The sequence below is a fragment of the Epinephelus lanceolatus genome, chromosome 15 (genome assembly GCF_041903045.1).
Source record: "Epinephelus lanceolatus isolate andai-2023 chromosome 15, ASM4190304v1, whole genome shotgun sequence".
NCBI lineage: Eukaryota > Metazoa > Chordata > Actinopteri > Perciformes > Serranidae > Epinephelus > Epinephelus lanceolatus.
In genome coordinates this window covers 7061549-7075941 of record NC_135748.1, presented here as the reverse complement: position 1 = coordinate 7075941, position 14393 = coordinate 7061549, and the positions used below count along the sequence as shown (strand labels likewise).

The following is a 14393-nucleotide window of genomic DNA, read 5'->3' as shown; positions in this document are numbered from 1 at the left end:
GTGTTGGCCAAATGAACAACACATTTGTGCAAGCATGGCAAAAAAAAAAAAAAGTCTTTGTGTTCAGTCAAAATACACTTCTCTTGTTTCAGGGCACTGGTTTTAAGCACACTGGCTGACTGACTTTACAAACTGGGTCATTTAAATGGAACAGAGCCATTATGCATTATATCCATTATTGTACATCTGAGCTTCTCCTGCTATGATAAGTAAGAATAAGAGATAAGCCTGTACCTTAGCACCAGCTGGGTGCAGTGGAAGCCAGCTACACCAGTTGTCAGCTTTGGAGCTGTTGAAGTGTTTTTGTTCCTTCTAAGTATTTTTAACTTTCAACTGAGTACAGCTAACAACTCGCTACTGCTTCCACTTTTTTTGTGAGCATGCCCAAAATTTTACCTTTAATCTTATTCCAATACATTCAGTAGGGCTCTTTATGATATGCTTTTGGATATGTAGCATTTTGAAAGTGAACATCATCTGGGTTTAAAATGATAATGCTGACTTGAGTCCTACCTCAGGTGGCATGTTGGACAGAGCTCCATAGGTAGCATCATGAGTGATGGAAATTTTGTAGGTGGCCTTCTTGTTAGGTTCATCAAAGCAGGGAAATGACTTGCGAGCGTCTGTTGGCTCATGATCAGTTGCAGCAATCTTTCTGGTGATTTAATGAAGGACATGTTATTAACATTAGTTTATTTTTTACTTTGTTTAATTTAACCAAGAAGTCCTCTGAGATGGAAGACCTGGCCAAGACAGCATACCAATTACAGTTTAAAGAGAAATACAAAACAACAGGCAGGAAATACAATCATCAAACACTCAAGGAAGAGACTAAAACTAGCTCAGATAAGGTAGTTTTATTTCTCAGTTACATGGACTTTTAACAGGGATTTAAATTTTTTAGGGACTATATTTTTTAAACTGTATTAGGCTCTGCTGATTACTCCAAGTCGAGGGAGCAAAGTAGGAGAGGGCTGCTTTCCCCAGCTCAGTGCAAACCCTTGTGAAACTGGTTAGAAAGCCACCTGGTGGAATGAACCTGAAGACCTCTTATAGGTCTGCATCAGGAGATTATATGAGGGCAATTTACCCATCACGTGGTTGGGTTTAGGCAACATAAGCACGTGGTTGGGTGTAGGTAAAGCACCAGCCTCCTGGGTGAGTGTCATCTAAAAAAAAGCCGGTGGTTGTTGGGCCCATCCACCACCACTACCACCTGCCCCACTTAGACTTCCGCTGCCTTAACTTTCATCGTTGTCCACTGACGTTTCCCCATGATGCTGCCAGGCGCTGTTGAATGATAACAGTGACTGGCTGCGTATCATGCCAACGTGAAAGGACGGCTTTTATTGTCAGTGCCTGATGCTGGACATCACTGACCAAGCAGCGTTTTTTGACAACTTCAAAGTGAGTTGGTTGCAGCACCATGTTTCTACAGTAGCTCAGAATGGACATACCAGACGCTGTCTCTAGATAGGGCCGTTCACGTTTTAACATCTTCACATTGGCCACCATGGATAGCAGCCCCTTCATGACGAGCAGTATCAGAAAAACACAGATTTTATTACGTGAAACTCCTTTATTCGGTATTTTTACCCACGGAGTGGTAAATACCTCTGTGGATAATTCAGCTTATGGTAAAATCCTCCAGCTGAACAGTGCTTGAGGAATGTTGATTTATATTGTGAAACTGCCTTCTTCAGTGTTTTTACCCATTTTAATTACCTAGTCCATTTGTTTTGGAGAGGAAGATACATCTGCAGATAATTCAGCTCGTGCTAAAAACGTCTTGAACAATGAACACTGAAGGAATTCAAACCAGAAGTTTCAGTTGGTTGCAATCTGTAACCCTAACCTCTAGATGCCACTAAACCCCACTCGATCTTACAGATTGGACCTTTAATTTCAGCTTCTTCACAAGATTTTCAATGTATACTTGAAAAAAAGCTTGTCATCTAACCAAATATTTAAATACTTGTACTTATATGATAACACTTCTTCAACTGCACCCCCATTTAGAGTGTAAGAATTTCGTATATATTTCAAACCCAACAAACGGTTTACATTAATACCCAACAACAAAGTCATGTACTTCCAAATGCAAGTTTGTCATCACTGACTAAGCCCCCCTTAGGTATTTTGGATCAGTTACTTGATCAAGCCTTATCCCTGACGAACATCTTATCTACCTCTGAAAAAAATAGTCTTTTGACATGAAGCCCTAAACACTGTGGACCCATCTTTATTTTGAGTAATTTTAACACTTAACCCTTGAAGACATGGCTTGAATTTATGTCTGTTAAGTTTTTATGGTAGCAAAAAGGTCTATAGAATATTTTCAACCCTATTCTACAGCATAATCCGTATCTCTGCTGTCCATCTCCATGCTCACAATGTATGAGATACTGGATTCAGCCAATGAAACAATGACTGTTTGGAACATACTGAGCATATAGGATTTCAAGTGTATTATGTCTCTGGTTTAAAATGTTTCTATGCACGGATCATTTTTTTCCCCTGCAGTGTAAACATGTGTCACCATTGGAATCCACTGTAAGTGATATGAATCCAAGCTGAGCCCAGCTGCTCTCCATGAGCTTCTGCAGCCACTTAGAGTTCAAGAGTGTTTGTTTCTCAAAAGATAAATTCTGGACAGAGTATCACTTCAATAAAATATATGTTGGTAACTCTAGAATCAAATTCAAGATGTTTCCTCTGGTGCATTCCAGCATTGTGCACAGTCTTCATCAGTAGATTGAGTTTGCTCATGGAGATGGATCATCTATAAGCTCTATAGCTGTTATGATTTTATCTATCTTTTGGGTTTTGGGTTATTGAAAAAAATTGAACCCTCTTCTCGTGGTGGAGACTTTGAACGCAAACTCTGACAAGCAGAAGCACAGTGGACACACTACTTAAATACAGTTTCTCCACATGGCCTAGATTAGTCTCTAGATTTTCAGTGCTTCTTGACAGGACTGCACACGCTTACCATTGCTGCCTGAAGAAGAGTTTGACTCGAAAAGCGTTGCAGAGTGGCAGAGTGGCCTGAGCCATGTTTAAGCCTGTATGTGTTTTGTGAGTGCGGAGCACAGAGAAGCAGTCAGAGCTACAGGCTACAGTGAGGCTAAAAACAGAGTTCATATGATGTTTTTCGAAACAACTTTTTATGTCGCGGCTGCAGCACACTTGAATCACTATGGATAAGCAGTATGGAGATACTTTGTGGATTCAGTTTTGTGTTCTTGGACATTAGTCTGGGGCGCCGTCTGCCATTAGGTGTGCTGGCCGCTCCCCCCGCTGATCTCCGCAAGGGATGTGAGGACTCTAAAACTTCACCAGGGCCTCCATCGGCATATGGGTGAGTAGATAATGGCTGAATTTTAATTTTTGGGTGCACTATCCCTTTAAGCACTGACGCCAAAAGCCAGCTTTCATGGTGGTATGATACTCTACCAGGTGGCATCACTTTCTAATGCAGCCAGATGGAACCTTTCGGAGTGTTGTGGGATAAACCAACCAATTTAAATTTCCATTAGAATAATTTATTAATATGTTGACTGGGAGTAAATGATCACTTTTACACACAAAAACCTTACATGGCAATAAGTGTTTTATATTTGCTAGAAAAAAAATGCTGTGCTGTCATTTCCAACTCGACAGTGAATCTGCAGTCTTTACATGCACTAATAACCATGGCTGTTACATCACAGATGACTGAGAATCCTTGTCTGCATTAAACACCCTGCCAGGATTATTAACTGGCTTTCAGAGATTCCTCTGATCAGTGCAACTTTAGCCTGACTTTGGCTTTTGATAAAAGCATATCTGAACTTTGCTGAGGTTTTCTTTTGTCCTAACTTCAACTTACAAAACTGGAGAAAGACAAAGAACGAGAGGGAGGATTTGGAAAGAGTGGGATTTGACCCTTGGATACTAAAAACACTGCAGTAAACACAGTCACAGAAACTCTGCTGATGTCTACATCAATTTGATGCACAACAGCAGACATCATCATTAACTGAAATCTGAGATCCTAACCCATAATTATAACAGCATGTTCCATGGAGCATCTGACACAATGCTGTTGGATTACTTGTACAGGTCATGCTTTGATTTCTGCCCGCAGGATTTATTAGTGCACTTTCATTTACTCTATTGTCTGCGGCTACTGTACTATGCTGCTGCTAGACTCATACGGAAAGAGAGAAAATTATACAGCAATTGTTACACCCATCACTGGTTGCTTATGAGTTTTAGAGTGTGAATCCTGTTTTATAAAGCTTTGTGTAGCCTGCTTACTCCTCTGAGTAGTCCATCCCCAACATGCCTGGTCTCTTCAGATCATACAACAAGTCAGCACTGGTCTTGCAACATGTTCTCTGCCCAAGTCATCACATATTGCCGCTTTGTCAGTGGCCTTCCATGTGTTTTCTTACCCTCTAGGTATCCCCTATGTTTGCTGTTGACATTCCAGGATGCTGCAATCAATGCAGGGATGTCAACAAAAGCATGTGGTCAGGTTTAGAAGAAAACATCATGGCTTGGCTCTATAATCACACGGGGAGCAAACACCGGGCTCCCGTGTCAAAGTCCAGGATTTGTTGGACCCATCCACCACCACCCCCGCCCACCAGGGACTTTCCAGCTCTACATTTTACATTGTTACCTGCAGTGTTTCAACATTATGCTGTCCAGCGGCGTATCATACTGCCACAACAGGTTCCATCCAGCCAACTGGCCGCATTACAAACTGATGCCACCCAGCGGCCACAAACAGTGGCCTTTGGTGTCAGAGGTGTAACATCAAAATCACTGACAAAGCACCAGTATATGACGACTTTAGAATGAGCGCGGGTGTTTTGCTGTGCAGGTTGTTCATGGACCCTACCAGTTTTTATCACTGTCAGGTGAAGGTTATGAATCACATATATATTCTAATATGTGGAATTTTCAGGTAAATTTGAATTTGGAATTCCCCTGCTACTACTCAGATCAAAACCTGGTAGATTATCTGTAAAAGTACATTTCATTAAAGGAAAAATGATCATTTGTATCTCAATTACTCAGCTCCATGTTGCGTTACAGTTGTAAAGAAAATGTTGTTTTTCCTGCATGCCTCCACAGCAAACAAAGAATCCAAAAACAGAAAAATTCTTGATGAGTTGAAGTAAACACTGACCACATTTAACAACAGCAAAGCTATATATCAAAACATAAGTTTACAAACTCTTACACAACTCGTGCAGTATAATCCAAATCTAATTTATTCAGTCGCATGTTCAGTAAACACAAACCCATACATTTTTACTAAAACGAGCTCTGATCGGGCCCAAAAAAATCAGGCCTGTCCCAACATGACCCTGCACAGTTTCTGACCAAGCTTGACCCTTGGCAGCAGTTTTGAGCCCATGCCCGATCAAAACCCCAAATTCAACTGTGAAAGGAATATACATTATAATTTTTAATATTGACTTGTACACTTGTACAGGTGCACTACTCGCCGTGCTTATATCCATTAAACTAATTCTTTTGGATTCTTTGTTGCTGAGACATAAGAAAAACAAAGTTTTCCTCTCAGAGTAGATTAAAGGTAACACACAGCGAGTAACTGATATACCAATCCTCTTTTCTTCTTTTTGAGACACAAGTTTTTTATCAGACAGTGACAATGATTCACAGTCAGCTAAAACTTGATTTCACATGGTAGCAAAGATGCCAATTTTCCAAAAGTAATGCTCTTTCAGGCTGATTTACAAAGACATCCAGCATACTCCATCTGATGACAGACCAGAAAAATGCAAAATGAATTATAGAGCTTCAGTGGATTTCTGGAAATAGCAGATATACAATGTGTGTTATTGTTGATGTTTTTTAATTGAAGCTTGAAAGTTACTTAAAAGAAAATGTAAGGGAAAATTAGTGGTGAACTGACTCGATCACACTTAAAATCATTATTTTAGCCAAGCATGAGTTCATTCATGACCTTGGAAAGAGTAGGTAGACAAAAAAAATCTTGACATGCTGTGCATGTAGCGTAAAATTGATGTTTTATGGGTAGTGATATTGATGTTTTTGAGTGTCAAGTTGGTTAAGATGTTTTCTATATGCTTTACAACTGTTGTAAAATTGAAACTTTTAAGTATAAGTCAATGTTACAGTGTGTCGTCAATTGGTTTAAAGTTAGAAAGTTATTTTCCAAAAGATGTGCCATAAAACTGATGTTTTAGTGTGTTGATAAGTTGGTGAAGATGTTTTCTATATGCTTCGCAACTGTCTTCAAATCAGTGCTTTCTGATGTTGAGTTGACGTTTTGTATGGGGCCAAGGTGGTGAATGATTTCTAAGTGGTGCTCATATGTCATAAAATGTATGTTTTTGTATGTCATGAGGTTCCAGTTTTTGTGCGTCATCAAGTTGATGTTTTTGTGTCTTGTCAAGTTGGTCAAGATGTTTTCTGACATAGCACGTGTCATTAGGATGATGTTTTCATGCGTCGTCAAATTTATTCTTTCGTCTGTCAAGAGGATGAAAATGTTTTCTAAATGCTGCACGTGTCGTCACTTTGATGTTTCCATGTGTCACCAAGTTAATGTTTTTTGTTTGTTGTGAAGCTGGTTAAGATGTTTTCTAAAAGCTGTGCATGTGTTCTCAATTGATAGTTTGGTGGGTCATGAAGATGGTGAACATGTTTTTAAGTTGATGTTTTCAAGTGTTGATAAATTGTTTTTATCTGTTGTCAAGTTGGTAAAGATGTTTTCTAAGTGATGCTCATGTGTCGTCAAATTGATTCATGTGTCATGTGAAGTTCGTGTTTTCGTGTCCTCAAGGTAGTTAAGATGTTCATGCTGTGCTTGTGTCCTTAAATAGATTTTTTATGCGTCATAAAACTAATGTTTTTGTGAGTTGTTAGGTCGCTGAAGATGTTCTCTAAATGCTGCATGTGTCATTGAGATGATGTTTTCGTATGTCGACAAGTTAGTGAAGATGTTTTTCAGTCACTGCACGTGTCGTCAAGCTGATATTTCTGTGCGTTGTGAAGATTGTGAGGATGTTTTCTAAATCCTGCTCTTAAGTCATCAAATTGTTGTTTTAGTGTGTTGTTGAGTTGGTTAATGTTTCCTAAATGCTGCACGTATGTCATCAAATTGATGTTTTAGTGTGTCATCGAGTTGGTTAATGTTTCCTAAATGCTGCACGTATGTCATCAAATTGATGTTTTAGTGTTGTCAATGAGGTAAATGTTTTCCAAAACCTGTGCATGTGTCATCAAATTAATGTTTCCATTTCTTATCAAGTTGGTTAATGTTTTCTAAATGTGCCCATGTTGTCAAGCTGGTGAAGATGTTTTTTTATTTGCTCGTGTCGTGCCTTTTTGCAGTGCTTTGAGCTCACAAGGCCACTATGGTTTATTAATGCTTTGTCAACAATTAATGAATACTTTTACAATTGTATAATATTACTGCAATCACGTATAAAGATATTCATAGATTATACACACTCATGCACAAATCCTTACACTGTTAAATTTCTGTTAACTGTTAAACCACACGTACAACTCATTCACAGATGTCTTAAAAACTGTTAATATGTTTAAAACACATGGAGACATATTGTTATATCTTATTACTCTGTCATGGTATCATTCATTATCTAATTATGTACCAGTTAAGGATAAAGAAATACATTGATAAGTATATAAAATGTATGAAATCTTTACACTTATGTTGACAGAATCAAATGAAAGAACTTACTTAGGGACCCCGTCCTCAGTGTAGATGACCCTGTAGAATCCTACCACGGAACCGTTGAGCCATCCTTGGAAGTCCAGGCTGAGGACGTACAGTTCTCCTGGGCCGGTGATGGGCAGCTCCTCTGTTGCCTCCACCACCACATACTGCTGTGGAGTGTATTCAAAACAGCTCTTCACTGCCACCTCCCTCTGGCTCAGCTGGCTTTTCAGCATCCTCAGCCTGGGCATGGCGCTGACAAATGTCTCCCTAATGTGGAGCCACACATGGCGAGTGGGCTTGCTGACTTCCACATGGATGTCCACTGTGCCTGTATAGGTGTCCTCGACCAGGTCTGGTTCCAGGTGCAGATCATAGTGGACTGGCTTCACATAGCTGGGCAGACGGAAATTCTTCCAGTCTCCGGTAGAGTCACTGGAGGGCTTACAGGGCCCTCTGGCAGGTGGAGGGGGCTGGGTAGGCGCTATTGTGGGGGCTGGTGTTGAGGCTGTGGGAGTGGTGGTGGTGGTGGTGGTGGTGTCTGACCTGGAGAGGCCCACCCCGAGGCCCACCGCCAAAGAGCACACCACTACCATCACACAGATGATGATTACATGCTTACTGCGGATGCAGTAACGCTTTTCTTCCTTCTCCATGTCCATGCTGTCAACCATAGTGACTTTCAAACCTGAAAACTTCACTGAACTCAAACACGGCGGTCTTCAGGTTCCAAAGCTGACCTGGAGTCAGAACTGCAGGCTTTGGCTCTTACAGTATTTAGATTAGCTGTGTGAGCTGATCCAATGCTTGCCTTTGTGGTGCTAAGGGGTGGAGAGAAGAAAGAGGAGGAGAAGTGAGGAGAGGAAATCTGTCAGAGAGCGAGGAGAATCTCGCACATTGAGTGAGAGATCTCCTCTGTCCTAAGTGCTGTTACAGACGCCTCCTCCTGTTAAACATACACAGTCTGCCTGTAAATCAACAGCTAAAGTTCAACTTTATGTGTTGTGCTTCAAAAATGACACGTTGATCTTTCTGACATGCTTGTAAATAGAACATGAAGTCAGTGTCTACAACTAACTTTTACCAACTCTATGTGCGTGTGTGTGTATGTGTGTGTGTGTTTGTGTGCGTGTGTGTTTTAAACCCCTATCAGAGTGATTTCAATTTCAAAGTGAGTGTCCTGCTGACAGCTGGAAGAATTAGATGGGGGGAAGGGTCTATAGTTTGGACCTGATTTGCATTTGCTATTCCATTTGCTCTTTGGTCAACATAATAGTGATTGCAACAGAGCGATGTGTGAACAGAAAAGCAAAACAATGTCTGTATTGTGTTGCAGCACAGTAGTAGGATTAGCTATGAAGAAATATTCATTTTTTCTTCTTGTTTCAGTAGCAACAGGGCCTGAAAATGATGATGCTGGTCCAATACATTCTCCTGCCACGTCATCACGTATCGCTGCTTTGTCATTGGCCTTTCACATCTACATATTACATGCTAGGAGCTCCTTAGATTACGTTGTCACTGGCAGTGTTACTTTTGCACCGGTGTCAGATGCCGAAATCACTGACAAAGCGGCAGTATTTGACTCTTCAGAATGAAAACAGGCAGGCGTATTACACCATGAAAGTTGGCTTTTGATGTCAGCATCTGACGCTGAAATCACTGACAAAGTGGCAGTATTTTGCCACCTTAGAATCATAATTGTATTCTGAGCAGTTTTGAGATATTGAGCTCCAAAGTTTTGCATTCCAAATAGCATTAATGATATGAACATTTTTGTTTTCTACATAAAAAGTCCAAAAATTCATATAACTTAAAATAACACCTCACACTATGTTAATATGTTGTCACAGAATAAGGATATATGGATAACTACATTTTATGAGGTAGAACCCATAATTCTACAATGATGATCTGATGACTTTGGAATGAAAACAGGTTGGCTGGTCATGCAGGTGGTCAGTTGTTTGTTCAACAAGTTGGTCTAAAGCGAGATTCTTCAACACCTATTGACAAAATGAATGTTCATAATCCCAAGAGGATGTTCCCAAATGACTTTATCAGTCCCCTGACCTTTCATCTAGCCTGTATCAGGACAAAATTTCCTCTTTTACGCAACAATGTGAAATCTTTTAGACTGCGGCTCCTAGTTACAGAAGTAAAAATCCTGCTCAGCTTTACAACCATTCTGACCCTGAGCTTTTTCCTCATATTGTATCTTTATTGTTTTACAAGTTTCCAGAGATAAGACCCTCATAAATGTCACAGCCCCGTCATTCCTGACCTTCACTACACATCTGCATGACAGACAAATAACTTCCACCTTGAGAAAAGAAAAGCAAGAAAACAATCTTCATATTCAACATGTCTGGGCCTTTTATCTGAACCAGGGGTGTCCAAACCTTTTTTAAATAGGGCTAGATGAGATAATGTGAAAATACTTTGGGCCAAGCTGTATCTAGCAACATACAGGTTATTCAAAAAAAATCCCATATAAATGAGACAAACACAACTGTTTTGTCTTTCATTAAAAAAGGATTCACCTTTCCACCATTCCAGGAAGCGATGGCCCTTGCTGTCAACTTTACGCTTCTTTGCTGTGTCCATGTCTGCTACCTAAATGGAAATGCTAGGTAACCATTTGTTTGCTTTTTCAGATTAGTTCCTCCTGTGCAGTTCCTACTTTGTATGTCTACAAACTGATTGATAGCACTACCATTGTGAGATCAAGAAAAAATACAAAGTGAACTCACTTGATTAACCAACATTGTGAGGCAAGCCACATAAAGTATTTTTAGGAAAACAAGCCAAAGACCATTTAAAATCAGGCCACAATAGGCCCTCAGGCCTGACTTTGGTCATGCCTGATCTAGATCTAGATCTGGCATCAAGGCTGGGGACAGCCTGGAACACGGGACAGGAGTTGGGCGACGGGGTTTCAGATGTTGTGACCATCCTACAAGCACTCGTTGGAGCATACTGAGAGTTGTAGTGATGATGGTGACAGGTCAAGGACACTGGAGCCCAAACAGCCTCATCTTTCACTCTAAATTAATGACTATAAAGAAACTGCAACATCCACTGTATTGTAGATTGCACATAAGTAAGAAAAAAGCCTAAAGCTGACAGCACAAAAATATATGGTACATGGTAACATTTCCAGTCTCACTTCCTGCCTGGTGAAAATGGTCACCATTGTCTGCATAACCACTTTATGACCAATTTATGATTCTTCTCTCCAGGAACCAGGAATCAAAGGATGGCTTATTAATTTTTATCATCAACTATAAATCTTGGCTATAGACCAAATCACAATGTTAATTTACAAAAACTTCTGGGCAAAAAAAACTCCACGTTAGGACCATAAAATCAAACTGCACTGAGCAAATGATGCCTCAGGTAATTAGTTTTTATCTATCTAAAAAGTCCACCGAAAAAAAGTATCTGAATCATTCTAGCTGTATGCTATATTTACAAAATTTAGCAGCTCAACCTTGCTGCAAGAAAGTCCTTTACGACAGAGAACTGAAGCCGTTATCTCAAAGCCACCAGACTCCATTGACAAAAACAGCAATTTTACTGTGCAAAACAACAAGGTTGCTGATCTACCATCGCCTCGATGTTCAGAAATAATCTAATCAGATTTCACATATCTGATTGGATCAAATCTTCAGAAGAAAAGAAAGGATTCTGAAATCTTATTAGACCATGTCATCCAGTCTTGGTCTTGATTTGGACCAAACCTTCAGTATGTATTGTTTAAAACATTTTAGTAGGATTGGGATCACTTTGATCCAAAATGATCAGGATTATCCTGATCCCAGCAGAAGGCCGATCGGGATTCGAATCCTGGTCAGGGAAGGTAACACATATCCAGACTGGACCTTTAGGCAAGGTCTATAATGCTGCCAGCCTACCTCACAATGAGGTGAATGCAAAAACAAGAGTCATACCAGCTCAGATGTCACCTGGGCCAACAAGGTCTGCGTCAGGTGATGGGGAACCAGGGCAATCTGATGAGAAATAGACTACTGCAAGACATAGATGGACTAGAGAAGAGAATATGGAACTGTTTGAATGCAACTATACAAGTAAAGGCCCTGACACACCAAGCCGACGGTCAGCTGTTGACCAAAGTCGGGCCGTCGGTGAGCGTCTGTCAGCCTATTTTTTGCGGTGTGTCCCGCACCATAGGCACTTCGGCGTCTACGGCTTTTCGGCCGATTGAGCCTGCTGAATCGGCGGCGGAGCTTGTCGGTGAGAGAGATCACTCTGATTGGCTGTTCAGGTTTGATTTCCTCCCCTCTGTAGCGAGTGAATCTGCCTGTAGTGAAAACGGGGCTAACCAGTGTTTCCTCCTCAGGCTCCGCTTCACTCAGCTGCCCGTGACCTGCTGCTTCTTCCCACTTTAACCTAAATAACAAACCAGAGCTAGCTGGGAGCGGCTAGCGGAGCACTAGCCGCAGAATGACCGGAGGGAAGCACAGCCAATCAGCCTCCGCTAGCCTCCCAGCTAGCCCCGTCTCTCCATTTGAATCCAAACGGAGAGCTGGGGCTAGCTGGGAGCAGCTAGCGGAGCGTTAGCTGCAGCATGACTGGAAGGAAGCACAGCCAGTTAGCCTCCGCTAGCCTCTGAGCAAGCCCCAGCTCTCCGTTTGGATCCAACCGGAGCACCAAGCCCTGGTTTGTTACTCAGGTTAAAGTGGGAAGAAGCAGTGGGTTTATCGATGTGAGGCAAGGTAGACAACGCAACAGTTGGCTTTCGTCGCCGCTAGTTCTTTGATGTCGGTTTGGTGTGTCCGCACCTTAACCCCAGCAAGAGGGCTTACATGCAGGGGATGTAGGATATATAGACGTTTTGAAACCCAACATCTAGGCTGACAAAGAAACAACTCCTAGCCCCGTGTTCTAACATTCACAAACAGCAACTGCTATCGCAACTAGAGATTGATGAGGTACAACACATATGCTACGGCAAGGGGGGAGCCACAACGACAGGTCAAAGAGGGGATGTTATCATCATCCCCACGCTTAGAGATTGGGTACCAGGCCCCAAGCCCTTATGACACAGATTCCCTTACAGCAAGGGCGAATGACCTGAGATGGAGAATAATGAATAACCTGTAAACCCGGCACCCCCAAAGCTGATTACCAAGGTCACTTAGCCATGGTAATGCCATGACAAAAAAATGGGAAATGGGAACCATGAGGAAGCGGCAAGGAAATCAGCCAGTGTCTGTATAGCACCTTTAAACACAGAGTTTACAAAGGGCTTTGATAGAAAGAGCACAGCAGAAGCCGGACACCCCAAGGAGAATAAAACAACAGAAACCCAAATAGTAATGTGCTTCGCCTTATGCCCTCTATACACTGTGCCATTTTAGCAATCTTATAAGACTATTGCATGACACACTGTGAGACGTGGATCTAATAAACTTTGGTACAACGTCAAGTTTGATGTGTGCAGATTGTACGATGGCCGTTTATTACTGAATCGCAGGTTGCGACGTACATCAATATGCAACGTCATCAGCATGCACCGCATCAGCGTACGTCATCTATCTGCGCCACCATAGGTAGCTCGCTCACCTGGAAGTTTCAGTTCCTCCACAATTTCCTTCCATGCAGCATCTTTTTTCTCGCGGTCATGATAGCAGCTGGAGGAAACATCAAATTAACAAGGCTTCTGCTGCCACAGCTCCACCAAACTTTCCTCTTTCTGAGAGTTCCACAGACTTCTTTTTGTTCGTTTTACCTCCATGGCAAGCGATCATTTCTTTGGGTTTAGTGCCGGTGTAGCGGTGACCATTGCGTCATTTCGTGCTGCATTTCTATTGGTTGATTAGTAGACGTAGGTCGTAGCAGCTGTCACACTGTGAGATAGTCATCCTAAATTTCTGACACCGTCAGAATTTTATCTCAGGTTATCTTTGGTCGCAAGACGTTGACAACGGCCGTCCTTGAACCTGAATCTCACAGTGCGACATAAGACCACTGTTTTAGAGCCACGACCAAAGATATCGCCACGTTTCTCCCGCAATGGTCATCTTTCGTCTGGGACAGCCCAAAATCGCACAGTGTATACCGGCCAGAGCAGGGTTAGATGAGGTAAGATTAAACAAGAGGACAGAAGATGCATAAACATCAATGAGAGAAGACATGATAATGAAAGATAAGGGAGCAGAAATAAAAACAATAAAACCATATCAATAAAAATAAACACAATAAAAACATTTAAAGCAATAAACACAAGAAAAACAATTCAAAGCCAACATCACATGAAAGCAAGTCTATAAAGATGGTGAAACATTTAACAATATGACGTGACACTGCAGTCAAACATGATATCCCCCTATTTTTGGGAGAACACTACATAGTATTTCACATTTTCACCAGCAGAGCACAGATATCTTTCAACAAACTAACTAACTATACTAACTAAATATGTTTTATGGCCAGTGTATGAGATGTTTTGATTCAAGTAGTGCACAAATGTACAGGAAGTCACCGTAATGTCTGACAGGTGGGATACATGTTACATGCCGATGTCCCTCAGTGGCGTTGCAGGCATAGGGTGCAGGTTCACCCAATATGGTGTTTTGACAGAAGAATCAGAGTTTGGGATTACTTATATGGAAATACAACACCAAGACAGTAGTCATTA

General features: G+C 41.4%; 1 protein-coding gene across 2 annotated transcripts in view; it reads right to left on the bottom strand.

Annotated features, from left to right (window-relative positions):
* enpep (glutamyl aminopeptidase) overlaps positions 1–13758 on the bottom strand; it is a 41065-nt gene extending 27307 nt beyond the window's left edge. The window contains exons 1-3 of one of the 2 annotated variants that reach the window (XM_078174871.1): positions 13319–13758; positions 7754–8550; positions 514–655 (exon numbers count right to left, since the gene is read on the bottom strand). In XM_078174871.1, coding sequence (XP_078030997.1) covers positions 514–655; positions 7754–8403 — 792 coding nt within the window. In that variant the 5' untranslated portion in view covers positions 8404–8550; positions 13319–13758. Of the gene's footprint in view, positions 1–513; positions 656–7753; positions 8624–13318 lie in introns of those variants that run through there. The other variant, XM_033643232.2, reaches the window with a different exon arrangement.
* Between the last annotated feature and the right edge of the window lie 635 nt (positions 13759–14393).